General features: G+C 32.8%; 1 protein-coding gene and 1 long non-coding RNA gene across 2 annotated transcripts; one reads left to right on the top strand and one right to left on the bottom strand.

The window, feature by feature from the left end:
• The first annotated feature begins 10,936 nt into the window (after nucleotides 1-10,936).
• On the top strand, nucleotides 10,937-24,650 carry LOC120085755. Its single transcript, XR_005484026.1, has 3 exons — nucleotides 10,937-10,998; nucleotides 11,326-11,384; nucleotides 24,526-24,650. It is a non-coding gene; the product is annotated as an uncharacterized LOC120085755 (long non-coding RNA).
• LOC120085754 (subtilisin-like protease SBT1.5) lies at nucleotides 11,915-14,831 on the bottom strand. The gene has a single exon (XM_039041934.1). It carries the CDS (start codon nucleotides 14,545-14,547, stop codon nucleotides 12,181-12,183), a length of 2,367 nt encoding a protein of 788 aa, XP_038897862.1. The 5' UTR covers nucleotides 14,548-14,831; the 3' UTR covers nucleotides 11,915-12,180.
• Nucleotides 24,651-26,979: the final 2,329 nt, after the last annotated feature.

Here is a 26,979-nt window from a genome sequence, read left to right as displayed (position 1 = left end):
GGTATAAATTACAAATCTAAAATTTTTTTGTTACAAATTCATTCACATTCAAGTCTTAGAACATGTTTCATTAGAAGGAAAAAAAAAACATGATTGGAAGTAGTTAGCTCAAAAACAAGTTTTTGATAATTGAAATATATTTAATATTTGATTTTATGCTTGAAGTGTAAAATTCATACTATCACAATATATTTGAAATATTGAAAAAATCATATTTTCAAAAAAAATTAAAATAAAAAAACAAATTTAATAATTAAAATTACTCTCAAATGTGTCAGTAAATTTATGTTTGAGAGTGATTTTGTCATATTCACAATCACTATAAAACATACATTTAACTATTTCAGATTAATTTAATAAGTTTATATTTTTAAATGCAATTTTAATATAATCATAGTTATTTTTCAATGATTAAAAACATGTTTCGTATTAAAAAATGATAAAGGTGATTTTAACTATTTTATAATCATTTTACATCATGCGCTAACTAATTACATTATGTACAATAACAACGTTGTTTTTCAATTTAAAAAAATCATGTAAATTCTTTTTAAAATAATTTTTACTATGAATTTCGTTAATTAAACATTTGAAACTTATTTTCGAAGGGAAGAAAATCTTTACTTAGATTTTGAAAATACGAGTAGGAGATGGATGGCATAGAGGGGATATTTATAAACTTAATTTTTATAAATAAAACATAATAACAATAAAGCAAATTATTATAGTGAGGAAAAAAAAAAAAAAAGCAAAATCTAAAATCAAGTGGACAGCAAATGCAACCATAATTTATAATATTGAATTGGTCCATTAAGCACATGATTTAAAAAGAAATACGTTAATTATCTACCCCGTAAATATTTATTCGATTATGATAATTTAATACCACTTGATTTTATTTATGTATTAGGATATGGATGAATAAACTTGAAGTCATAAGCGTGTGTGTGTTGCTGCTACATATGATTTTGACTTTGGGATATTTTGAATTTATAGTTCTAGTTGGTTTGAACTTTGAACCATATTGGTTCTTTATTATTTTAAAAAACAATCATTCAAAACAAGAAAGATATTTTGTAATTTTGTAATTTATGGATAGCTCAAAAAAAAAAAAAAATATTAAAAAAATAATTTTTATTAAACACTCGAAATAAAATTAGATTAAAATGCACTTCAATGGCAAGTATTTATATTTCTTTCAATACAGTTTGATTTTTCAATTAGTAGTACTTCTAGAGTCCACTTCTTCCCCATACTACGAGGGAAAGAGAAAATGTAAAGACTACCATTAAAGCAGCCCAAGCGAGACTTACCAACATCCCGTATGAAACTTAATAGTATACCGCTTCTACGAATAGCTCTTAATGCTGCATCTCTTCCGAGACCAGGGCCCTTTATCATAACTTCGGCTCGTTGCATACCTTGATCCACTACTGCCCCCCCGGACCGCCCGGATCCCACGAGTGAATAGAAAGTTGGATCTACATTGGATCTCACCTGAATCGCCCCATCTATCCTCCTGAGGAGAAGTTTGGTTTCAAACCCCGGTTCAAACAGGAGAAGTACGCCATGCTAATGTGCCTTGGATGATCCACATCTCAGGGTCAGCCGCTGATGAGCACATTGAACTATCCATGTGGCTGAGAGCCCTCACAGCCCAGGCACAACGACGCAATTATCAGGGGCGCGCTCTACCACTGAGCTAATAGCCCGTCGTGCGGGCCCCAACTTATTTTTTAAACATAAATATATTCTAAATTAAATAAAATAAAAATAGCAATTTGTAAGGTGGGTCCCATTTCATTTTTATTTCATTTTATATTTTTTTTAAAGTCCATTTACTTATCCATTTGTTTACTAATTTTTTAAAAAATAAAATAGTTGAGTTATTATCAAATTCTCAAACCACGATAACAAGTTTCGTAATACTATATAGATTGATTTTAAAAAATAATTGTAAAAATTAAATAATAAAGCAAAATTTTAGAGGTGAAATGATTATTTGTAAGTTTAATTTTTAAAAACTTGAAACAAAAATTCAAATGGTTAATAAACATAGTTTAAATATCCAATTTTATTGTTTAGTGATGCGATGACGATGAGTGAATGAGGACAGGGATGGAATGAAGAAGAAAATTGGGTTTTAATACTTTAAACTATTTTAATTTTAGATTGAAATTTCAGTTTATTTTGTCAAGAAATAAAACAAACCACACATCATCAATCCAGTTAAGCAATCTAAACATCATTCTTTTACGTTAAAGTTAAATTATGGACCATTTAAAATCATTCTACAAATCGGATGGACTAAATATACGATCACTATGACAATTCTAGACGAGCGGTGAATAGAGTTTAGTTAAACTAATTAAAACTTTTTCCTAAAGTGGACATAATTAAGGAAATCAACAACCATTTTTTAAAAACAAATAATTTAAACAATAGTTTCAAACATATGTAAATAAATTCAATCCAAAATTATCAATAAGTTAATAATACTACTTTAATGCATATAATTTGATTATAATGACAAGATTGATAATGAATATATAAATTTAAGAACTACCAATCAAGATATACAAATATGAGCAATTAACTTCAAGAATTTTTATAGTGATTCGGTCAAACTCGACTTATATTCATTTCCCCATGCGCCTCTTGAAATTAAGGATCTCATCGACTCTTTCCACGGATTAGAACCCAATAGTGACACCGCTCTTTTTGCAATTTCGAAAGTAAACTTGATCCTTTCCACGAATTAGGATCAAATTGATGCAACCGCTCATTTTTTTGAATCAAGAGCAATCCATACAAAAATGTTTGGAAAAATTAAAGAACACTTGAGAAACTCTCTAAAATGGCGGATTTACAAATTTTGAGCTCACAACACATCAATTCTCACCATACATAAATCTCTCTCAAGAATAATATGGAAAAGAAAGAAAGAAAGAAAGAAAATTGAAGTTTGGAGCAAGCAATAATGAAGCTTAATGAATTATGGATGATTGTAAAAAGATGTGAAATTGTTATTTGTTCAATAATCCATTAACCTAAGATCAAAGGTTATCTGACGTAACTTAAATATGTATGTTGAAACATACAAGTGGATCATGTTTAAGTGATAGCCTAAATGGTTTGTAGTATACTAATAAAATTCGGTGCCTTATCTTGGTAACACTACTGATACGACCTTGCTTTGTAGTTGTAAAGTACTACAAATGATCTGAGCCTTATCATTTTTGTGGAAACATGTGAGTAGGGTATCTTATACAAAAAAAGTTTGTATAAAGACTGAATCACGAAATGTTAAGCCTCCCTTTATAACACCATTGCTAGAATATACTTACATTCACCAGGATGACCATAGGTGACTTGACCTTAATCTTGAGTGAGTTGTGAACTCTTGTTTACGAAGGCGATCCTTTGATTTGTATGGGTGAGAGTGACATTCGTTGACTCAATAAACCTACCATTTTGGGATCTGTCTAATAGGGGAGCTGGGAATACAACTAAATAAGAAGGAATTCACTCATTCCCTATAATTAGGGTAAGAAGATAAATGGCTCCCTTAAGGGCTGATTCCGGGGCTTGAACAATGAAGCGTCTCACCCTCTTTTGGTTCGAGAGGGGTTCGACCATAGTTATACTGTGACTAATTATTCATTAGAGGGATGAGTGGTATGTAAGGAGTTATATGTAATTATAGGTGTAAAACGGTAATTTGACCTGGCTATACTTATGAGCAACTTGTGAAGGGTCAATATACTTTTGATTGGTTATATCCAATAGTTACATAAATATATCTATAGTGAAAATAGTTCAGATATCGGTCTTTAGTGGAATGACCGACAATTAATGAATATTGATTGATTTGATTAAAAAAATTTAATCAATTAATTTCGTACGATTGAAGCTTTAATCTATAGATTCATATGGTCAACTTGTTAGCTCAATAAGAACCGATGGGATTCAAATTAATTTTGGTTTAATTTGAATTGTTCATATTGATTCGGGTATTAATTGGAAGATACAATTAAATAATATATATTGATACATTATATAATATACTATATGATGATACATTTTTATGAGATAAATAAATATTTGAATATGATTCATATAAAAACTATATGTTAAAATTTAAGATGTCTATGATTCATATTGAATTTATATAGTTTTATGAGAAAAATAAATGTTTGAATATGATTCAAATATTGATTATATGAATATGATTCATATAGAAGTTATATGTTAAAATTAATATGAATATGATTCATATTAAATTTATATATTTTATTGGGGGTATTATAATTTGAACATGATTCAATTATTTTTATATAAATGTGATTCATATAAAAACTATATGTTAAAATTAATATGAATTCGATTCATATTAATACTTTAGGTTATTCGAGAGAATAATAAACTATAATTTATGTTATATGTGATATGATATTAACTATGGGTTATATGTTACATGTGATATAACATATAGTTTAAATATATATTAAGTGGTTAATATATATATATATAATAAATTCAAATTTTTGAATTTTAATTTATTAAAAATAAACGGGAGGGAGTCATTACTCCCTCACCCCTTAATCTTTCCCTCTCACATGTAACAAATTAGAAGATGGGGAAAATTATTTTTCTGTGTCTCTTTGGTTCTCCTTATCTCTCTGAATTTCACAGACAAGAAAAAAGTCTCAGTTATCTTCTCCATTCCTCATGCCAAGATTGAGTGAAAGCCCACACCTCTGCACGGTTCTCATCCCTGAGAATAACGAGGAAGACCCCTTGGTGGTGTCTGTTCCTGTTCGTTGAGTTAATGGATGCCAAGTTCGTGAGATTGGAAGAAGACGACTTAAATTGTAGAGGAACGTGAAAATTTGGTCTTTAAGGGTATGTGATTTCTTAATCCCTTCCTTTCTATTTGAACTCTAGAAAGCATGCTTAGGTTTATGTTTTTTCATGGTCTCTGTTACGGTGAATTTTATGTATTATGTAAAACGAAATTTAGAGATCGATGCATCCAATTGTTTCCACGGTAGGAAATTCCAATCTTATAACTATAAATATTATAACTTATATATATTGTTATGATGTTTGTTCGAGATTTGTAATAAATATCTTGAATGTTGATATTTAACATTTGAATTTTAATGAAATTTTAGTTATTAATATGTATTATTGACAAGTTTAAGAATTTTAAGTTAATAAAAAAATATATTAAGGAAAAGAAAAAAATAACTCAACAACCCAACCAAACCCGAATTTTAAGGGTTATGTTGAATACCGTATTTGGGTCATTAGGGTAGCCAAATCTACCAACCAAAATTTTTGGATTAGTCCAAAAAAATAAAAAAATCTCTCTAATCTAACCAAACCCAATCCATATATGTCTACATATTATTTTTTTTTCTTTTTTAAAAAAAAGAAAAGAAAAGTTATTAACATTGTATGTCTTTTTGTCACCGAGTTTCTATTTTTTTTCTAATTCCAAAAGTAGGCATCACCTCTCTTTTTTTATTATTATTATTATTATTTATTTACTTCAATTATCTCTTCATTTTTAATTTTTGTTTGTTTTTGCGATTCTATAGAAAAAGAGGTTTTCATTTTTAATTAAGACGCATAATTAATAAATATTCTGGTTTAGATATAATAAATACATTTTTTATCAATTGAACACAAAATTGAAATACAATAATAATATTTTGATTTAGATGAAATTTTAAAGTACATAATTAAGAAGATAGTTAAATCATTCAAATTAAAAAAAAATATATAAAAAAAATTAACTTTTTAGTCCCCAAATTTTTAATAATATATACCTTTAGTCTCTGGGTTCTGAAAATGTAACTTTTTAGTTTCTAAGTTTATAAAAATATTTTAAAAGGTTTTAAAAATATTTTTTGTTTGTTTTTTTAAAAATGTTTATATGATATTTAAATTTAGAAAAAAATAGTTTTAGAGAGAATTTGATTTTTAAAAATTAATCTTCTAATTTAAAATATAATATAATTATTCAAAATAATACTATAAAATTATTTGAGGATCTTTTAAACCTATTTTTATAAACATATTTTGAAATCTCATAGATCAAATGAATTTATTCTTATAAAATTTTGGATCTAAGAAGATACATTTGTAAAATTTAGAGATCAAATATACATATTTTTCAAAATATATATATATAAAAGATGATTATCACAAAATGTTTAAAAAGAATAGTACAAAGCAGATAGCATCAAAGTAATATTAAAAAAAAGGGGCGTTAAAAATTGGGGAAGATTACGTATTCGTGATGTTGACTGATCGGACGGTCATGATGAAGGTTCCGTGAAAGAAGGTCTGGATAGATGAATCATCCGACGTGGAGTGGAGGACCACAGGAGTCGGTACATGCCCTCTGTCCAACCCCGTTTGGGTTGGCTTTAGATAATTATAATCTTTCATGATAGAGTGACACCGACCCTGTCCCCTCTTTGGTCACCATCCAATAACATCACGTCACGTCATGTAATGATTTAAAAGACAACCTCCGTTTCAAATTTCCAATACATCACAGCTTTCGCGTCCGTCACTGTTCTTTACTTTACCCAAAAAGACCAATCCCACTCATTTTCATTAGTGGCCCATTTCATTAAAACCATTTAAAGGAAATGGAAATTCAAATTCGGCTTTGGCCCAATACTCTTACAAATTCACTTAGTAATCCCTTATTATTAGGACTAAATTCTTAAAGCCCAACCCAATTTTATTCTACACTTATTTTACTGAGTATATATATATATATATATAATAATGATCAAGATAATTCGTTTTAATTAATCATCCAACTTTGGGGGATTTTAGTCTGAACTTTTTAGATATCAATTATCTATTCAGATTTAGGATGTTTTTGAATTTACTAAAGAAAAAAATGTTTTAAAAAAATCATTTTCATTTAAACTGTTTTAATAAAAAAAACATATTTAAAATACTTTTTTTTCCCCAAAATGGTTTATTTTCATAAATAAACCCTCCGAAAGTTAAACCCAACTTAATCTTATACTACTTTGACTAATAAATTCGAGTTTCAACATTCAATTGTGTGAAATTTTTAATTTTAGAATAAAAAGACAACAATTTAGTATTTGGTCTTTATTTTGATAGCAACAAAAAATAAATAAATAAATAAATAAATAAATAAATAAAGAAAAAAAGAAAAAGGAACAAACTTCAAGTATGTGTATTAATCTACGTATCAAAGACGTTTAAACTTCAAAGATGAAATAAAACATGAATATAAACACTGAGGGCTAATATTGTAATTTGCATTGCATTTTTTGAGTAGTTTTAATTTTTTTTTTTTAAATAACAAACTTTTAGCATATAATAAAGAAATATTATACAATTTTGTTTGAGCTTTTTGGAAGTTGAACAACTTAATAATTTTTATTTTAATATTTTCATATCATTGTATTTTTATTTTATAAAAATATATTATATGGTAAGAAAAGAGAAAAATAGTGCTATTTTTATGTTTTTCAACAAAAAAATAAGGAAAATAATTAAAACATGTTTGAAATTATGTTAAAAAACAATGCTTACTGTAACTCATTTTCGAAAACAATAAATTGTCATTTTTTTAAAAAAAAATTATGGACACAAAATACATTTAAAATATTTATGTCAGCCTGCACAAATTATAATTTAAATAATAAAAATTATTTCTTCAAAGTTGAGAAGCTTACTTCTATCTACAAATTGTACATCTTAGCAATTTTTAGTGAAGAGTTTTTTTTTTAATCGTTAAATATATGAAGGAATATAAATATACCACTAATTTAAATAGTGCAACATCTTATCAACATTAATCCTACAAACTTGTAAGATCTTCCTTTTTGATAATTTTTAAAAAAAAAAAAACTTTTATCTCGATTGAATTATTTATATTATTTTCTCATAAGATATTTCTTATTCTTTTACACATTTGATCACTTTTCTCCATCATGTAATCTCTCTCTACTATTTTTTTCCCTTATTAACAATAAAAATTTATTATAATAACAAAACAATTAAATTATTATTTTTAATTATCTAGAATAGTGAATTTTATCAAATACATATTAATCTTTTCTCGCATTTTCAAATTCACACCCAAACACAATTTTTAAATTTTGAATTCAAATTTAAAAAATTTTAATTTGTAACCAGGCGTGTTTTCGGATATTGTAAAAAAGAATAATTTGTTTCTTGTTTTCTATTGACTCTTTGTTCTCGGAAACAAATTTTCAGATCACAAACCAAATGGGACCTAAGTTATCGAATTAATGGACTAATATTTTAGTATTTTAATATTGTCACATATCTATCACCAAAGTCACAATCACATATCCAAAGAATGCGTTGTTTCACCATATAACTACTTTGATTGGATTAAGTTCTATAAATTTGTCTATAATTTTCTCTAAACTTGAATTGAATAAATTATTTTAATAAAAAATGTAATGCAACAATTATTTGACGATGATGTGTAACAATTTCCATGTAAACAAATGCATCCAATTGCTAACAATTGCACGTTTATTGAGTTTAGCAGAAAAATATTATGAAAAAGTCAAACCCGTCTCAAACAATCCCGTCCCAGCAAGTTGGTGTTTACAATGTATTCAACATGATACTATGGGAGAGTCAAATCGCATTCAACTTCAAATAGTCACATTCTATCAAAATATATATATATTAAAGGAGAATATTTGCATACCCTTTCTACTCTTGCATTTTTTTGTTGTGTGTAAATTCTTGTCCTTCGTCGAGTGGATGTGATTTTTCGAACGTAGGTATTCGTTTGAAAGACAATGAAAGTGACTTTTTCAAATTTTTGTTTACAAAAAATAATTAATGTATTTCAAAATTAGAGTTCTAGATTAAATAACTGCAATTGACGTGATTGTTCAAGCAAATTACTTCTTTTCTTTTTGTTTTCTCTTTTCTTGGTCGGTTGTAAACTCGTTTAACTTTAACGTGACTATTCTATTCAAATTCTATTCTTCATGTTATGTTCTTTTGAATTTGTGATTCTTGATCCGGTCTTGATAGCTGTTTGTAGTTCCTACTAGTATCTATTAGTACTAGCTATGATCACTACCTTTTAGCGTGAATGGATAAAGAAAGGCCCTCAAAGAGCTCGGTACCAAACAGGCGTACCTACCCTCGTAATTGATAGATAGAAACCTATGGAAAAAGAAAACCCTGTTCTGTTTACTTTTCTTACTAGTTCTAAAAGTGATCGTAAAGTTCTCCACTATCAGTGTGATAAAGCCAAGTTCTCAAGCAGCCAAAAACAAGTTTGATCCAAAATGATCCGAAACACGAATAATCGTGCCAAGGTGATAAAAGATAGGGAGGAAGAGGATTAAATTGTTTTAGAAATATGAGGACATTGAGAATAAAAAAAGAACAAAGGAAAAAGCTTGCGGTGCGCCATGTTATGTGGCAGTGATATAGGAATATGACCATATTGAATTCATATGGTTCGGCCATAGCAACAGCAACCTGACACATCCTTCATTAAACACGTCAAACCTTAGTTCCCTTGAAGTCTGATAAGTTGATAAATGATAACATTTTTTTTTTTTTTTTCAAAATTTAGTTTGTAATATATAAACATTACTTCATCCTATTTGATTTATTATAAAATATATAAATACATGAAATTCAGCCATGTTTATATCCAACTTTATATAAACAAAATTACGATGATAGATGGTTTCATTGTGAAAATCATACTAAACCAAAGTGAACAAGCAAGTACGAATTTTAAAAACAGGAAATTAGAAATGAAATCGTTACCAAATCAGACCTAAATGATTATTCAACGAAACAGTAATTCTTATTTTTTTAAATACTGCTAAAATGTTTTTTAAATGCTATATAGTAAATAAATTCAAACACAAATTTTAGAAAATTATGAGATGAGTTACTTACAAATACAAGTTATACAAGACAATTATACACTTCGATGCAAAATCCATATCCTCATCCATTGTTTACGTCTTTTTGGGCACAAATCTTGTTAAAACACAATATTTATATAATTTAATAAGGGTAGATTACAAATTTGATTGATCGGACAAAATTTAATATTGTATTGGATAAGTTTCTAAACTTAAAAAATAATACATCCTTATAAAACTATTGATTTTTTTTTTCTCATATATCGGTTATTGAACTTTGAAAGCTATTTTTGTAAAAGAGAGATTTATTAAACACACAATAGAATATTCAAACATTCTTTAAATATATAATGAATTATTAGACTTAGCTTTAAATGTGTGGAACCTTTTTAAAGTTTACGATTCTATTACAAATAACACTAAACTAAACATTTAGAAATTTAATTTAAAAAAAAAAAGCATAAAAAGTGCTCGGTTAAATTATAAAATTTTATTGTTTAACAAACATGTGTCTACTATTTTTTCTTTGAAACTATATACTTAATCTTTTAAGCTTTAAATGAAATGTCACGTTAAAGTTCATTTTAGTTAATAATTGTCACTATTCATCAAATAGTGACAATTCTTGCCAACAATTTCTGATTTTCTTAATTTTATTGGTAAAATGTATTAATAGGATCGCCCAAAAAAAAAAAAAAAACCCCTCATAAAAAGACGAGCCCATGTGAACGACTTTGGTGGTAAGTTGTCCTTTTGTAGCTTTTAGAAGAAAAAGACAATTTTTATAGAATTGTGCAATATGTTACGTTTCCCATATATCTATTGGGCCGAGCCTACGTTGAACCGAATTCTTTTTATTGGGCTTCATGTGACGCAAAGCCCGTTTATTGGGCCGGGCCAACGTAGGCCCAATTATGAGCGGAGCCGTGAGAACAAAATTGCCGAAAACGTTCCTAAAGGAAAAGAAATGGAGGGAAAATTCTCGGTCAGTAGAAAATGGGTGAAACTGAAAGAACAGTTCTGAGTTTTCAGATTGAAGACTGCAGAAGAGGTAATGTTCCATTCCTTTTTGTTTCGCAGAATATGAAGAATCGGACATGAATCATCATGAAAACGCGTTTCTTATGGTCACGGGTATAAAGCAAAGCTATGGATTGGATTGGTGATTGTTTTCTTGTTAATTTGCTTTCATAATTTCAATTCACAGTGAAAATTCACTTCTTAAAAGCGAAACAGACAATTTGATCATGCCGATCTTTGTATTCCATTCCAACAAATAGTTGGAAAGGCAATTGTAATCTTCTCCTAATTATTGGTCGTTTCCATGGTATTCAATTCTGTATACGGCGGTAACTTATGTTTTTACTCTCTCTTCCAGCTCATAATCTGCGGAGATTCAGCTTTTTACACCGATAATTGACAATGGACCATCGCCAGGTATTTGTCATCTCTTCCAATTTGAAATTACTGATGGGAATTTAATCAAACAGTTGGTGATCCTTTGGTACTCTCTTCGTATTTTGCTTGAAACACGGGTCAACTGATGGAAAGTTGAGTGCACTACACTTCACCATAGTCAATCTCATATTGTGTTAATTATTATAAAAACAGACTATGGATCCATGTGAAAAGAAATGATATCCCAAATTCTATATTACTAATTTACTAGCGTGTAGTATATAGATACATTCTTATGTTTGCTGGACTAGGAAAGGGAAAGCCGAAAGGCAAAAGTTCGGCAACTCTAAGCAATAAACAATGGGGTTAATGAGGATAGGCCATTTACCTTTAGAAGGAACCCCACTTGTGTTTGTGTCTTAATGACTGTCTCCACTGTGGTAGGTTCAAGTGTTAATGCTTTCAGCATACGTGTGTCTATGTTCTTTTGAATAAAAAATTTGATTGCCAAAGCATAATTGCTTTTCAAAGCAGTTTTTGATTGAATCGAATTTCAACCCACAACATGATTCCGGAGAAAAGACTTTTTGCATTCATGTCTTGTCTATTCTTCTTCTAAACATACTATTTTACAAACATGCTCCATAGTCTTACAACCAAAGATACCCATCATCATCCTTAACCGTGTGTTACAAACCAAACCGCACCAGTTTTCGGATACTGAAAACTTAAAAAGAGCAAAAATTTTAAAAAGAAAAGAAGAGGAAAAAGCATTTCCATTATACATACAGAGAAGAAAACTAGGTAGTTGGGAAGAGCAAAATTATGGTGATCCCTACTGCAGAGGTTGCTGCATGGTGACAACCAAAGGACTCGTGACTTCGTGTTTTCCATCAGTCCAAACAATAGAACCACTCTTCATACTAGAGCTCCCAGGGGAAAGTCTAACAGCCATTGCTTGGACCCTAACCAAGAAGTTCAATTTTTGCCCAACCCTTCTAAACGCCAGCTTTTCTGGTTCCACTGTCACTGAAATTCCACTTGGTGGCTTTATTGATACCTTATAGATAGAATTGGAGTCTCCAACGTTAGTCACAGTTCTTATGAAATGTGTGGACATCTTATGCTTACCATATTGTTGAAACACCACAGACAATGAAGGGTAATTCAAATTCCCAGTATGGCCAGCCCTTTTCGCCCCACTACAATCTGCAATCTTCCCCGTAATAACTTGGATATTTTTAGTGGAGTAGTTGGAGTTACACAAGAAATCAACATAATCATATGTGTTCAGGTCATAGATTAAACCAGGGTCCATTGCCTTTTGTGGGTGAACATGACCAGCTCCAAAGTCCAAGACCGTGGAAGTATTGCCTGAAGATTCATCTAACATCGTCTCACCCCGGTTGTCCAAAGTATAAGCTGTGGTCATTAGGGCTGATTTTATAGCTGCCGGACTCCATCCTGGGTGTGCCGCCTTGAGCAGGGCAGCCAAGCCGGAGACATGAGGACAGGCCATGGAAGTGCCGGAAAGTATGTTGAACTCAGTAGTACGCTTGTCTGTGGGAATTCCAGAAGGCCCAATTTTTTCAGGCCAAGCGGCAAGAATGTTCAACCCTGGCGCAATCACATCAGGCTTTACGATTTCAGGGGACTCTGGATTAGGACCTCGAGCTGAAAATGAAGCAACAACCGGGGCTGGCCTGACTCCAAGCCGAGTTCCCTTGAACAAAATTGTTGCGGTTGGCGGTGAATGAGACTTCGCTGCTTCTGCAATATATTTGCGAATCTCGTCGCCGCCGGATGCACCAACGGCGGTGGCAGGTAGTACGTGGCAGTCAGCTACCAAACCCTCACCGTCAAAAACCCCATTTGCTAAAATCATTCCCAATCCTCCAGACTTTTTCACGACCTCACCTTTAGCAGCTCTTGAATTGATGCCCCTGTCACATAGTACAATCTTCCCTTTCACTAAATTGGGGTTCAATGAACCTTCTAAGCATAGAGACGAAGAATATCCATCACCGCCTTCGGTTCCTGCATAAATAAGAGGATACAAACGACCCGGAACCAAAGCCGGTCCGCCGTAGACACTAGTACCGAGTACAACTCTCCCGTTTCCCAGCTTAACATCAGCAGGAAAATCTCTATCCATGGTTCCAGCTCCTACGGTTGTAACCCATGGTGCTACATTAGTCACAGTGAGCCCACCTGGGCCACCGTTACCGGCTGATGCCGAAACAAAAACCCCGCCTGCCACCGCTCTAAAAGCCCCAATAGCGATGGCATCGAGATAATACGGCACAACCACACCGCCGACGCTGAGTGATACTACATCGACACCGTCGGAAACGGCAGCATCAAAAGCTGCAAGAATGTCGGAGTCGTAACAGCCAGCGTTCCAGCACACCTTATAGGCGGCAAGACGGGCCTTAGGAGCCATTCCGGCAGCTTTACCACGAGCATAGCCTAAAGTTGAAGCTGGAAACACATAACGACCTGCAGCAATGGACGCTGTGTGTGTACCGTGGCCATCGGAATCTCGCGGCGAGCGGTACTCGGTGGTCTCATTCATCTTTCCATTAGTGGCCTCGTACCCGCTGCAGAAGAATCGAGCTCCAATGAGTTTACGGTTGCAAGAAGTGGCTGGAAAGTCTTTAGCCTCCAAGCACTGGCCTTTCCATTTGGAAGGAATAGGACCCAGATCGCGGTCATTAAAACTCTGTCTCTCCGGCCAAATACCAGTATCAATGACACCTATTACAAGGTCAGATCCAAAGTCGGACTCTTTAAGCAACCCAGCACTGTCGGATGTCTTAAGGCCAAGAAACTCAGGGGAACGAGTTGTGTGAGGATGGCGAACCTGTTCGGGGATAATGGAGGCGATGTGGGGGAGGGTTTGAAGCTTCTCAACTTCAAAAGGTGAGAGCTTTGCAGAGAAGCCATGGAAGACAGTTTCATAAGTATGAATGATGGCTCCACAATCAGTACTAGAAGCATCTGGGTTTGACGTCGTTGCCTTGTTGGGAGAGATGGAGGTCAAAGACGACTCATACCAGTGCTTGTGGGTTGGGAAAATAGAAGGTTTGGCATCTTTGTGAACCTGCACAATGAAGGTCTTCTTTGAAGCATCAGTAGAAGAAGAAGAAGAAAATGGGATGAGGAGAGAGAAGAGAAAGATTGCTGGAAGAAGAGCAGCCATGAGTGAGAACAGAAAGAGAAGTAAAGTGAAGGGGTTTTGGTAATGGAGGAGGAGGAGGAGGAGGTCTGGCAATGGTCTGCCGATGGATGCTCTGTCACTGCCAGTGAAAGAAAACTTTAAAAAGGAAGTGCGTGTAGAGAGATGCGTGGGGATGTGGAGTGTAGTGTAGTGGGAGTGCGTGAGAGGCAACAAATGTAGTAATAAAACGCGTAGAGTGCAGTAAGTTTGAAGAGGCGGGCAGAGCGTTGTTGGACTCTGGCTCTCTCCTGATTTTAGATGGGGGTTTTGGTAAAAATTTATTTGCAAATGGAAAGTACTCTAGTGCTCTATTCCTTGGAATTTAGTGGAAATTAGTTGGCAAAAAATGGTCAAAAAGTAGGAACTCCATTCCATCACCATACCCCTATACTTCTTCAAGTTGAAATTTTGAGTGCGCCCACTCCCAAAAGAATAAAAATTTAAAATTTTGAATTCAAGGCTCTAGAGATCGAGGTATCTGATTTTCTTCACTCAGGCAAGTTCTTTATATTACAATTACAATTTTAATTCATGAAGTTTTGAATTTGTGTCTATTTAGCATTTTGAAACTATGAATATAATTTCTAAACTTTGATATTTTTTACAATTTACGTATTTACTTGACATGAAATTGAAAGTTTAGATGCCTATTGGAGAAAAAAAATAAAGTTTAGAGATTTATTAGACACATTTAAAAGTTAGAGATCAAATAGACAAACATAAACCTTAAAATTCAACCATTAAATTTGTAATTTAACTTTTTTCCCCCTTTGATTAGTCCAAAATATTAAAATAAAATTTAAAAACTACAGTTTGAAGCCAGGTTTGATAGTGAGGGATTGATGGTTATTTTGTTTTTAACTTTTAGAACCAAATTTCAAGAAATGGTTTTAAACAAACATAATTTTTAAAAATAAAAATCCAATAGTTATCAAATAATGCCAACTTTTTAGTTTTCTACTTTTAAAAAACAAAGCTGATTCATTTAAAATTTATTTGTTTGTGTGAAATATTTTTCTAAAACAAGTACTTTTTAAACTTTGTTTATATTTAAAGAAAAAAAAACATAATTTCTTACAGTATTTTTGTTTTAAAAAATGGGTTAATTGGCGTCTTAAAAAAGTTGAAAGAAACGAATAATGAAACAAGTTTACCATTTTAACAGAAGGAAAAAAAAAAACAATGTTAAATTTTAGGAGGCTAAAAGATATGTTTTGCATTAGTCCATCATGGAGAAATAATGTTTGAAAATTAAGTTATCCTTCATTGGTGAATGTGTATGTTATTTTTAAAAATTTATTATCGAATGAAAAATGATAAAATATGAAATGAGTTTAACGTAAAGGTAATTGGAAGTGCTTTTGCTCTCATGAAAATCAGAGTTTTAATTTTATATATCCAACATTATTAAAAAAATTCAAGCCTCTAGCCTCTTAAATCGAAAATATGTTTTAATCAATTGAATTATCAGTGTAACATAATTCATCGTCAATCAGTTATAATATTTATGAAAAATTAAGTGAAACTTTTAAAATAATAGGGATTCTTTTCCTCTTGAAAAAGTACCTACCAGTTGAAAAATACTTTGAAAAGTATATCAATGAGTACATGTACATATAGATATTGATAAACCCTATACCTAAAAAGGCAAAATTCTAATGAATACTATAAAAAATTATGTTCTCTGGTGCTTCTAGGGTAGGTTCATCGCAATTGCATCGTCATGGGGGAAAGTAAATTAGGTGTCATTTTAACCAAACAGACAAACACAGCACTCTTACCAAGATGCCCGAGCACATTTAGATTTTTATTCAATAATTTTATACCACATTCACAACAGAAAGTCCCATGAAAGAATCTGCCTTCCTCGTGACAAAATTACAACATTTTCCTATAATTTATACCATCCCTTTGACGGTTGTTGAAGTTTTTGTTAGCTTTGGTTTCCGAGATCAACGTAGCCCACCGGGTGTGAAAACAAGATTAGGAGAGAAAATTATATTTAAAAGAATCCTACCATCGTAGATTCTATCAAGCCTTAGGAACAAAAATTTAAATATTTACAAACGTATCAGAGATGTAATTATAATAATAATCATTGTTATTTTTAAAAATCTCAAACAAGAATGTTATAGATGGGATTTCATTAAAGACTGTTAACTTGAGAGACGTGGGGGTCTTAACTTTTAAGCCATTGCCAGTTGATTAATAGTTTGGTACGGTGTTGTGTGACTTTTCAAATCACAAACATTGAAGTATATAACAAATATTGGAGAAACGAATTGGGTGGCTAAGACTGGAGATAACTTGGGGAGGAAATTCAATGTTGTTAATCTTAAAGAACTACAAGAATAAAGGCAGCCCCACGAATCTTCAGTTGTACGAGACAACCAAGGTGTACTTGAAATTAAATATCTTATTGAAAGCTCAATCAGTTAGTCTTCTTCGTAGAGTTGAGAAGTTTGATTTTATTTTCTTTAGACAAACAACTCAAAAGACAACATTCTAAACAAACTACAAGATAACATCTCAAGTTAAAAGTAATGTAAACCATTCTGAAAAAAGAGTCTGAAGGATGATACACTCTCGATTCCTCCAAAGCTTTACACACAACATAATGAGCTAGCTCATTTGAACTATGTCGGACATGAGAGAAGGCAACAACTTCCAGATCCCCAACTCATTCTAGTCTCGAAAATATAGAATGCACCATCATTTAAATGACTACTTCCAAACAATCATAACCAATTAAAATATTCGAGATCAAGAGTGAAATACTCTCAAGTGATGCTTTTACATTAAATCTCCTCTTTAAAAAGCTCTTAGAAAAATTTCCAGCTAGGAATTGAAAAATTAATCTTTAGATATGAATTGACGTAGGACAGGTAACCAAGTCTCCTAAAACTTGCACATGATGGGAGAGAGTGCAAGCTATTCCAATGTACCATTTACAACCAAACCTATAAATTAGAATGCACTCTCAAAGCCCAAGGATACTTTCCCTTTAGCTCACCTCTTCAGATGTATCACTTGTGAATGTGATTGGGCATACATTCAATTAGGGAAGGGAAAAGCCTCTTTTTTTCCCTCTTTCTTTCTTTCTTTTCAATTTCTAGTATAACAAATGTGGGGTAGGAAGGTGGGAGGAAAGACTATAATCTTCATGTTTAAACAGATGTACTATTCCATTAAAAAAAAAAAAAACAGATGTACTATATCACCACAACTGCAAAATACCTACGTTTTCTTTTGTAAAACTCATTTAATCAATCAAAACATAATTCATATACCACATGTTTGAAGTTTGAACTTGGGGTTTGATTCTTTCTTCTCTAAGCGTAAGTCTCACTGTTCTGATCTCACAACGGGATTGACAATGTTTAAGTATGGAGGCAGATTTGATTTATAGTGGGGGCAAGAAATATTTGTTTGTCAATTTTTGTATTATATGTAAAATTATGAGAAGAATAGTACTTGGTTGAGAACCTGCTCAATTTGGCTAGATTGTGTGAGGTGGAGCCCAACGTAAGGTGAAAAAATTGCGCATGGTAGGACAATGTGGTTCATCATAATGGAGCTGTGGGCCACATTGATTGCCATCAGAAACAAAACTGGTCCCAAAACCATCATTCTTCTCCTTTGAGTCTTTGCCTGTCTCTCCTCCCCCCAATTAGCTTCCAATATTTGAACATCTCAAAAGAAACCATCTGAATTTGGTGGTGGGGACTATGCAACTCAACCAGTACAAACTCAAGCTCCCTCTTCGTTTAATCAAAAGTTAAACTTGGACACTCCTCACATTTTGTGGCTTCGAAAATTTGTAGAAAGTCTAACAAATAGAAATTATTGGCGCGATAACGTGTTCATCGTCATCGTGGGTTTGTCGTGGACTTGTACGTCGACCTACTTCTTTTAATCTGGTTTTGCTATCCAAGTTGATCTGCATGAAAGTTTCTCAAATCGGTGTGATGTCGAGCCTACCACGCTTTGATGCCTAAATTAATACGGAAATATATAGTGTTGGGTTATTTCACTTTTTAGTGAAAAGCCCGTTAAGGCCCATTAAGCGGGCATTAGGTTATTTTGAAAATAACCAGCAGTAGTCGGTTGAAAAATCACACGCGGACCAAGGAGAAAAAATGATAGAGGAAAATTAGAGAAAAGAGGGATTTCCATTTAGCTCCGTTTTTTAGCCGTTTGAGGGTCAATCCATTATTGAGCTGAAATTTTGACAGCATATTCTTAACACTAGGATCTTCAATCTGGAAGGTAGAGATTTTGTTTGGAGCTATCTACAATCAGATTCTAGTAGATAGTTGTTTACCACTTATTGTGAGATCTTTCTATTGTCTTCTTTATTATTATTGTCGTTTGTTGCCGAGATTGTTAATCTTGAGATATAATTTGTGTATGTCTCTAGTTGCGACTAAGGAGAACTTTATTGTACTGATTATTGATTATAGTGGAGTCTTGACTTCAGTCCGTGGTTTTTTACTCCTCACATTGAGAGGAGTTTTCCACATTAAAAAAACCTTGTGTCCTTACTTGATTATTTTGTTGTTTATAGTTGATTAGTATTTTATTAGATTCACCATAGAGTGGGATGATTGATCCAAAAATATAATATTTATCCCACAAAGTGGTATCAGAGCGTTGCTTAATTTAATTGTCATTGTCTTGTGTTGAATAATGGATACTAGTTCAGCTAAGATGGTTACCCTTAATGGGTCAAATTATCAAGTTTGGAAAAGAAAGATGGAAGATATTTTATATGTGAATGATTTGCATCTTCCAATTTTTCCTGAAGTGAAACCTGTCGAAAAAACAGATAAGGAATGAGAATTAGGTCATAAGAAAATGTGTGGGATTATGGGACTTTGGGCATAAGATAATTTTCTAAACCATATTCTTGAAGAAGCTCATGCGCGGACTATGTGGAACAAGCTTGAGTCGCTCTATGCCTCTAAAACTCGTAATAATAAAATGTTTTTGATTAAACAAATGATGCATTGAAGTATCAAGATGAAACACCCATGTTAGTGTTGGGAGTGTCCTAAAACTCGTAGTTTGTAATATATGAAACATATTCTATTTTGCAATAAAAGTATTATTGAGACTTCATTTGATAAAAATGTTATTGAAATTGCACTTTATTATAAAATCTAATAAACGAATCCATGACTATTGTATGAATACTTTAACTTTATGTAGAGACATAAAAGAGGATCAAGTAATAGTCTATAGCCTAAAAGGTTTATAAGTATATGGATGAGATTGGGTACCTCATCTTGGGGACATTATGGATGCAACCCATTTTGTATACTGATACAAACGATGTGATCCCGAAATTTTTCATGTGGAGATATGCGAGTGGGGGCATCCTATGCAAAAGATTGCATAAGACTGGACCGCGAAATAGCTACTTTTCTTTATAATGACCATTTACTGTTGTAATTGACTATTTCAATTCGATGATCTAGGGTAACTCGATCTTAATCCTGACCTAACTATGAACTCATGTTTAATCGGGATTAGCCTTTGGTCTACAAAGGTGAGAGTAGTTCAACAACACTGCTCAATAAGCCTCCCATTTCAGAGAGGTTATCAGTGGTGACTTAAGGAGCGAGATGTATTTACAGGGGTAAAACGATAATTTTGACCTAGCTGTAAATATGAATGACCTACAAAGGATCGAATCAAGTGGACAGAAATATATCTATAGTAAAGAGAGTGCAACTATCAAGCTATAATGGTATGTCTAGCTAGTTAACGAATATTGATTAATTCAGATTAAAGAGTTTAACCAATTAATCTCAAATTGTTGTAGGTCCATAAGGTCCCTCTACTAGCTCGTAAAAAATTAAATTTTGGATTAAAATATTGAGTGAATTTGAAATGTTTAATCAATTTTAGGGTTTTGATTGAAAATGTTCAAATTCAATTTTAGGATTTTGATAATTATATTCGATATAATTAACGTTTAATTTATTGAAATTAAACATATTTGGAGAGTTAAATATATTTAAATAATGATTTAAATATTGATTACATGAATAGGATACATGTTTGAATTATGTGTTTTATTAATTTAATATGACACTAAATTATTGTTATTTAATTAATTAATTAATTTTTAATTTTCAGAAATTCAATTTAAATTATATTTAATTTAGTTTTAATATAATTAAAAAATAAAAATTAATTTGAGAGTGGATTTATTCAATTTCATGTCGTGATAGTGGATTTATCCAAACTTCAACACTTAGCCCACTTTATTAATGCATTTTATGTTGGGTTGTATGTTCTAAAACTCGCAATTTATAATGTTAAACATTTTCTATTATCAATAAGATGTTATTGACATTTATTCAATAAAATTATTGTTGAATATGTAAATTGCACTTATAAAGATTAATCCAATAAACTAAGATCCATGGCTATTATATGAATACTTGAACTTTATGTGGAGACATAAAGTTGGATCAAGTTCGAGTAAATAGACAAAACGGTCTATAGTATATGAATAATGTTGTGTATTTTATTTTGGTAACACTATCAGATGCTGCCCGTTTTGTAGATAGTATAAACGATGTGATCCTGAATCGTTCATGTGGAGACATGAAAAGTGGGAGTGTCTATGTAATGAGTTTGCATAAGATCGGATCAAGAAATAAGTGACTCTTACTTTGTAACGTTGTTTACTGTTTAAGATTGACTATTTCGAATAGATGACCTATGTAACTCGACCTTAATCCTAAGCTAACTGTGAACTCCTGTTTATTTAGAATTATCTTTAGATTTGCATAGATGATGGTTGACTCAACAGTGGCGGCTCAATAAGCCTCCCATTTCAAGGGTTAGACCGGGTAGATAGTTGGAGACATAGGGTGCAAGACAGAATTTATACCTACCCAAATTAGGGATAGGAAAAAGGTTATTCTCTTAAGGACTGAATCCATGTCTTGAACAAGGGGCCTCACCATCTCATTGACCCGAGAAGGATTCGGTTTAATGATTGGATCACAAAACAATAATTCATTAGAGCATCAATGGAACTTAAGGAACAAGATGTAATTTTGGAGGTAGAACAACATTTGACCCAACCGTTATTACGAATAACCTGTGAAGGGTCAACTTACTAATTATAGTTAAATCAAGTGGACAAAAATATATCTACAGTGAGGAGAGTGCAACTATCGAGTTATAGCGGTGTGCCTCGGTAGTTAATGAACATTGATTAGTTTGGTCTAAAGAGTTTAGCCAACTAATCTCAAATCGTTGGAGCTCATGATCTGTAGGTCCATAAGGTCCCTCTACTAGTGTAAACCCCGTACTCCATTTTTCCTACATAAGTAAGTAACAAGCGTGTTAAGTAAAATTATGAAATGAGGTAAAGAAAGTAGGCCGATGGAGGAAGAAAATTCTAAGTGTTAGAAATACTTAGTCAAGGGTGAGTTTTAGATAATATAACAAGTGAAAATTTACCTAGTGTAAGGTCAAAAAGGACCCATGCATTAAGTTATAGGAGACATTAACGCATAATATGAGAAGGCAACCATGCATTTGTAAGGTTGGACGCATGATTGGCCGAAGTATTGGCAAGAGGCGTTGCCAAGAGTTGCTCGTGTGTTGGGTATGCGTGAGCGAGAGTGGAGAAAGCGAGATGCTGAGCGCAAGGTGATGGGGCAGATGATCGTATAGTAAGTGTGCGGCGCTACACGATGAGATAGGCGATCGTGTAGGCGGGCGCTGGACGATAGTATAGCAGAACAGGGAACTACACGATGAGGTAGGCGATCGTATAGGCAAGGCTGGGTGATGACGCAAACGATTAGAGGATGCCTTAGATGTTAAGGCATCAGTGCTAAATGACGGAGGTAAACGATGCGTGTAGTAGCTAAGCGATAGTCTATGCGCGAGATTGCTGAGAGCGAGATCGTTTGCTAAACGATTGAGTTAGACGATAGACGCTGGGCGTTAGACGATAGGCGCAGGGCACTAAACGATAGACGTTGGGCACTAGACGATAGGCGTTGGGCGTTAGACGATGGAGTATGTGATGCACGCTAAATTTATATTATGAGGCAAAGGCCTAACGTAGGTTATGAAGGAAGGGAAGGGAAAAATAAATTAATTGAAGAAACTCACTAATGAGAATTAGCCAGAAGCACTAAGTGTTGGATGAGGTGGCAGTTTAACCCTTGAACAGGGGAGGTGGAAGGAAGTATAAAAGAGAGAGGAACTTCAGAAGCTCGGTTTTGGAAAATGACTTGAGCAAATTAAGTGAGATTGGTGCCGTTTGAAAGTTGGGAGAATCTAGTTTTTGAGATTGTTTTGCCGAAGAAAGATCTCACATGGAGAATAGCAAAAAGTGAAGAATTTGCTGAAGGGGCAGATTCTCGAATTAATCAGAGTTCGGAGTGAAGATTGGAAGCTCTAGGACAAACTACAAGGAATTTTCGGCTGATATTTTGAAGGTAATAAAGTTACTCAATTCTAAACAAGCTTGTAGAAGGAAGTTTCTTAAAAAGAGTTCTGGATTTTGAGTTATGAATTTTTGAAGTTGGAACAAGGAATCGGTGCATAAGCAGGTAGCTGCTTGGGAAGATTAAGCAGGCAGCTCACCACAGTGATCGAGAGCAAGCGAGAGATAAGAAAATGAGCGAGAGCAAGTGAGAGATAAGCAAGAGGAGGATCTCGCTAAGGATGAAGATCTCGCTAGAAGTGGTAAATCTCGCTCATGAGGGTGATCTCGCTCATGATGATCATCTTACTAGTAATGCTGTTTTGTTGGTGAAAGTTTCATCAATAAGTGAGCTACCTGAAGCTTTTTTCTGAGAATTCTAAGAAATCTAATCGAGGATTATGTCCTTTCAGACCGAGAAAATTTAGGAGAGGCATATAAACCGTTTAAGAGCCCCAATGATCTGTGAGTGACTATAAATGATTTATAAATATTTTAATAATCAATGCTTTATTGACAGTTACCTTTATGTTGGTTATTTTATAAGAAGTTCCAAGCAACGCATTTCTCTAAAGTTTATAAACGCATGCTAGTTACAAAGTTTATGAAATATGCTTTGGTACAATGGTTGAACCATGGTAGTTTTCAAAAGGAAATTCTATGACATGTTTATGTTACAAGTATTTGTATTATGTTTTAAAGCATATGTGTTCTTAATGTTGTTGAGCATGCGTTAGGGTTAAAGCTAAGGTTGAATGAAGCTTGATGTTCTATGTTTTAAATACCTAAGGTTATCAAAGTATATGTGTTGGTATTCCTAAACACAATAAAAAAAAAGATACTGAAGGTAGGGAAGGTATCCTAAAGAGATTTCTATGCTATATTTGAAAACTATTCTTTTTAATGCTCTTTGAGAACTTGATAGCTTAAGTGAGCTGGATACTGAAGGTAAGGAAGGTATCTAAGTAAATGTACCTAAGGTATTGACGGTACTTAGAAAACTCCACGTGCACGTAGGTAGTTCAATAAAGAGATCGACGTAGGGGTCTCTCTAGCCATTCAGTATGAAAAGGTCGAAGTAGGGGTCTCTTCTGGCCATGGTTTGATGTTGGGAATTAGAGCGATGGATGTTCATTCTCAACTAAGATTCAGTTAGTTCCAAAAGGGTTCTTTCCTAGCGTTGGCTAAAAGGTGTTGAATAAAAGGGTTCTCACCCCAGCCCAGGCTTATGTTTGAGAGACTGAACAAAAGGGTTCTATCTTGAAAATGATATCCGACGTTGAGATTGAACCACGAGGGTTCTCTCTCAACCGGGAATCAGTTTAGCTATGTTTTCAGATACAATGGTTTTAAAAGTTTTATATACACGTTTGCTTGACATATTTTAGTTCTAGTATTATGTTTTCGAGCTTTCAGTTTAAGCATTAGATTTATGTTTTTATTAAGTCACTCACTGGGCGAGTAACTCATTCTTTCAAATGTTTTTCTTTTCCCAGGTAGTGGTCATCTCCCCAGAGGTTAGTTGTCACCTTACTCTGCCACTCAAGACTCTAGTTAAAAGTCCAAAGTCTAGAGAGAAGTTTTAGGTGTTTATTCTGTAAATGTCTGTACATATGTGTTGCTCTAGTTTTCAATTTGAATTGTTCAAATTGAATTTCAGGATTACAATTTGAAGTGTTCAAATTTTCAATTAGGGTTTGAATTTGAAATGTTCAATTTCAAATTAAGGTTTGAATAGTTATAGTTGATATAATTAACGTTGGATTTTGTTGAAATTAAACAAAATTGGAGAGTTTAAAATATTTAAATATTGATTTAAATATTAAATTACATGAATATGATTCATATATGAAATGTGTGTTTAATTAATTAAATTTGTTTAATTAATTATTTAAATTAAATCAATTTCAATTTGAGAAATTGAATTTTTGCATTATATTTAATTTAATTGCATATAATGGAAACTGAAAAATAATTAAATATAATTTAGTAAATGGAATTTGAAAAATAAAATTGAGATAGTGGAAACAACCAATTTTTTAGATGTTTTAGTGTCTTCATCTCAATCCAAACACCTAACCCACATTCTCATTGCCATTTAAACTGGCAATGGCTGATACACATAGTGCTTGCATGTATTAGATATATAAAAGTTTCCAATTTATGGGATTGAAGAAGAAGGCTGCTGGAATTTGAAGAAATTCTGTAGAAACTGTCTCTCTCTCAAACCCTTTCCATATCCCTCACTCAATTGACTTGAATTATGAGTTCCACCACTCAAATTCAAGGCTAAGAATAGTATAGAAGACACTATTTGGTGGTCTACTGTTGAATTGAAGGTCAATTTTATGGAGAGCAGCTTGGACTTGAGAGATTTAATCAAAGGTATAAGTTCTGAAACTCTCTTCTTTGTTAAGTTGTTATCTTGCATGCTTTTAGAACTCAAATTAAGTGTAATTCAAGTGTTTATTGATCCTGATTTCTTCCGATGCATGCTTGTGTGTTCTATCAATTGGTATTAGAGCGTGATTTATGCATTAAATTAACATTAATTTGAGTTTGGTGGGTGAATTTCTATGGATGCATGTTTGGTTGACTGATATGGTTGAAATTCAACTTTGACATTAGATTTCTTTTTTATTCAATTGTTAAATTTGTAATTGGCTCTATATTGATGAGCTTATATGTGTGCTATAGAGTCTTAATTTTATTGGGGCCAATAGTGTAGAATTTAGGCTGTAATTGAAGTTTGAAGCAAGCGTGATCAGCAGCAAAAACTGGAAGAAGAAGCCATTGCCAGCCAGCGTTGCAACGCTGCTCTTGATGAAGCCCATGGCATTGCAACGCTGGGATGAAGTGTTGCAATGTTGCTCTTGCCAACCCAGGAAGTTTCACGCGTTTGTGAGCTAGTTCACTCGAATGAAAATTGGTTCGACTGGTTTGGTTCTTCTTTGGTCCGATTTAAACACCATGGAGTCTAGTTCAGCCCCTTTTGGTTTGGTTTAACCTCATTTGAAGCCTTGGAGAGCCGATTCGGGCGGTTTGGGTCTAGTTTGGACAGTCTAGAACCGTTTTGGAGCAGTTTTTGTAATAATTAGTTATTATTACTTGCTTAGGATGCCAAAGTTGAACCATATCAATGTTGTTTAAATATTTATGCATGTGATGTATGTTATATTTAAAGTGAAACATGTATGTGCATATTTTTTAGGCCATGCATATATAAAATCCCACCATGGGAAGCATGTTACATACATTAGATATATGTTATAAAGAGTTATAATATATAGTATGCATGTTTAGGTTTTCTAAAGTTTAATATAAGTGTTATATTAAAGTTTGAATGCTTTTGATGTATGTTATAGATGCAAAACATGGCTATTATTTTATAAGTTTTTATGTAATTGGATTAGACATTAAAATCCATAACAAAGATAAGTTGCATGCTCACGTAGGTTAACCATTTGTTTTAATAGTTAAAATAGATCGTTATTTTATAAAACACAGTTACAAACTCCAATATATAATCCTGTCTAAGGTTGGAGGTATTTAAGTTAACGGTCTACAGAATACCTCATACTTGGGGATTATAGTTAAATAATTGAGCATTGTTAACTGGTTTTATGGGAGTTTGCACTCGATTTCGTTGGTATTGGTGCCGAGTGTAACGGTCATGCTTGTCCAGGGCCTGTTGCCCATGGCCGCATGCCCAATCCAACCCCTTTCTAGCTTACTTTCACATCCTGTATTGTATTAGTGTAGTTAGCTTGCTTTCTTTACATTTTCATTGTAAGTGACCACTCGCCCTTTTGCATATGCAAGGGCGCCAGTTGGCTTTTTTTTCAGAATGCACATATATGGGGATAAGACTAACCATCATTTCCTCATACCCGGAGTAGTACTCTATAAAAGCCGTTGTTGTTGCTTATTGCTTCTCTACTACTCAATCT

This window comes from Benincasa hispida, chromosome 9 (assembly GCF_009727055.1).
Source record: "Benincasa hispida cultivar B227 chromosome 9, ASM972705v1, whole genome shotgun sequence".
Lineage (NCBI taxonomy): Eukaryota > Viridiplantae > Streptophyta > Magnoliopsida > Cucurbitales > Cucurbitaceae > Benincasa > Benincasa hispida.
This window is presented reverse-complemented; position numbering and strand designations above follow the sequence as displayed.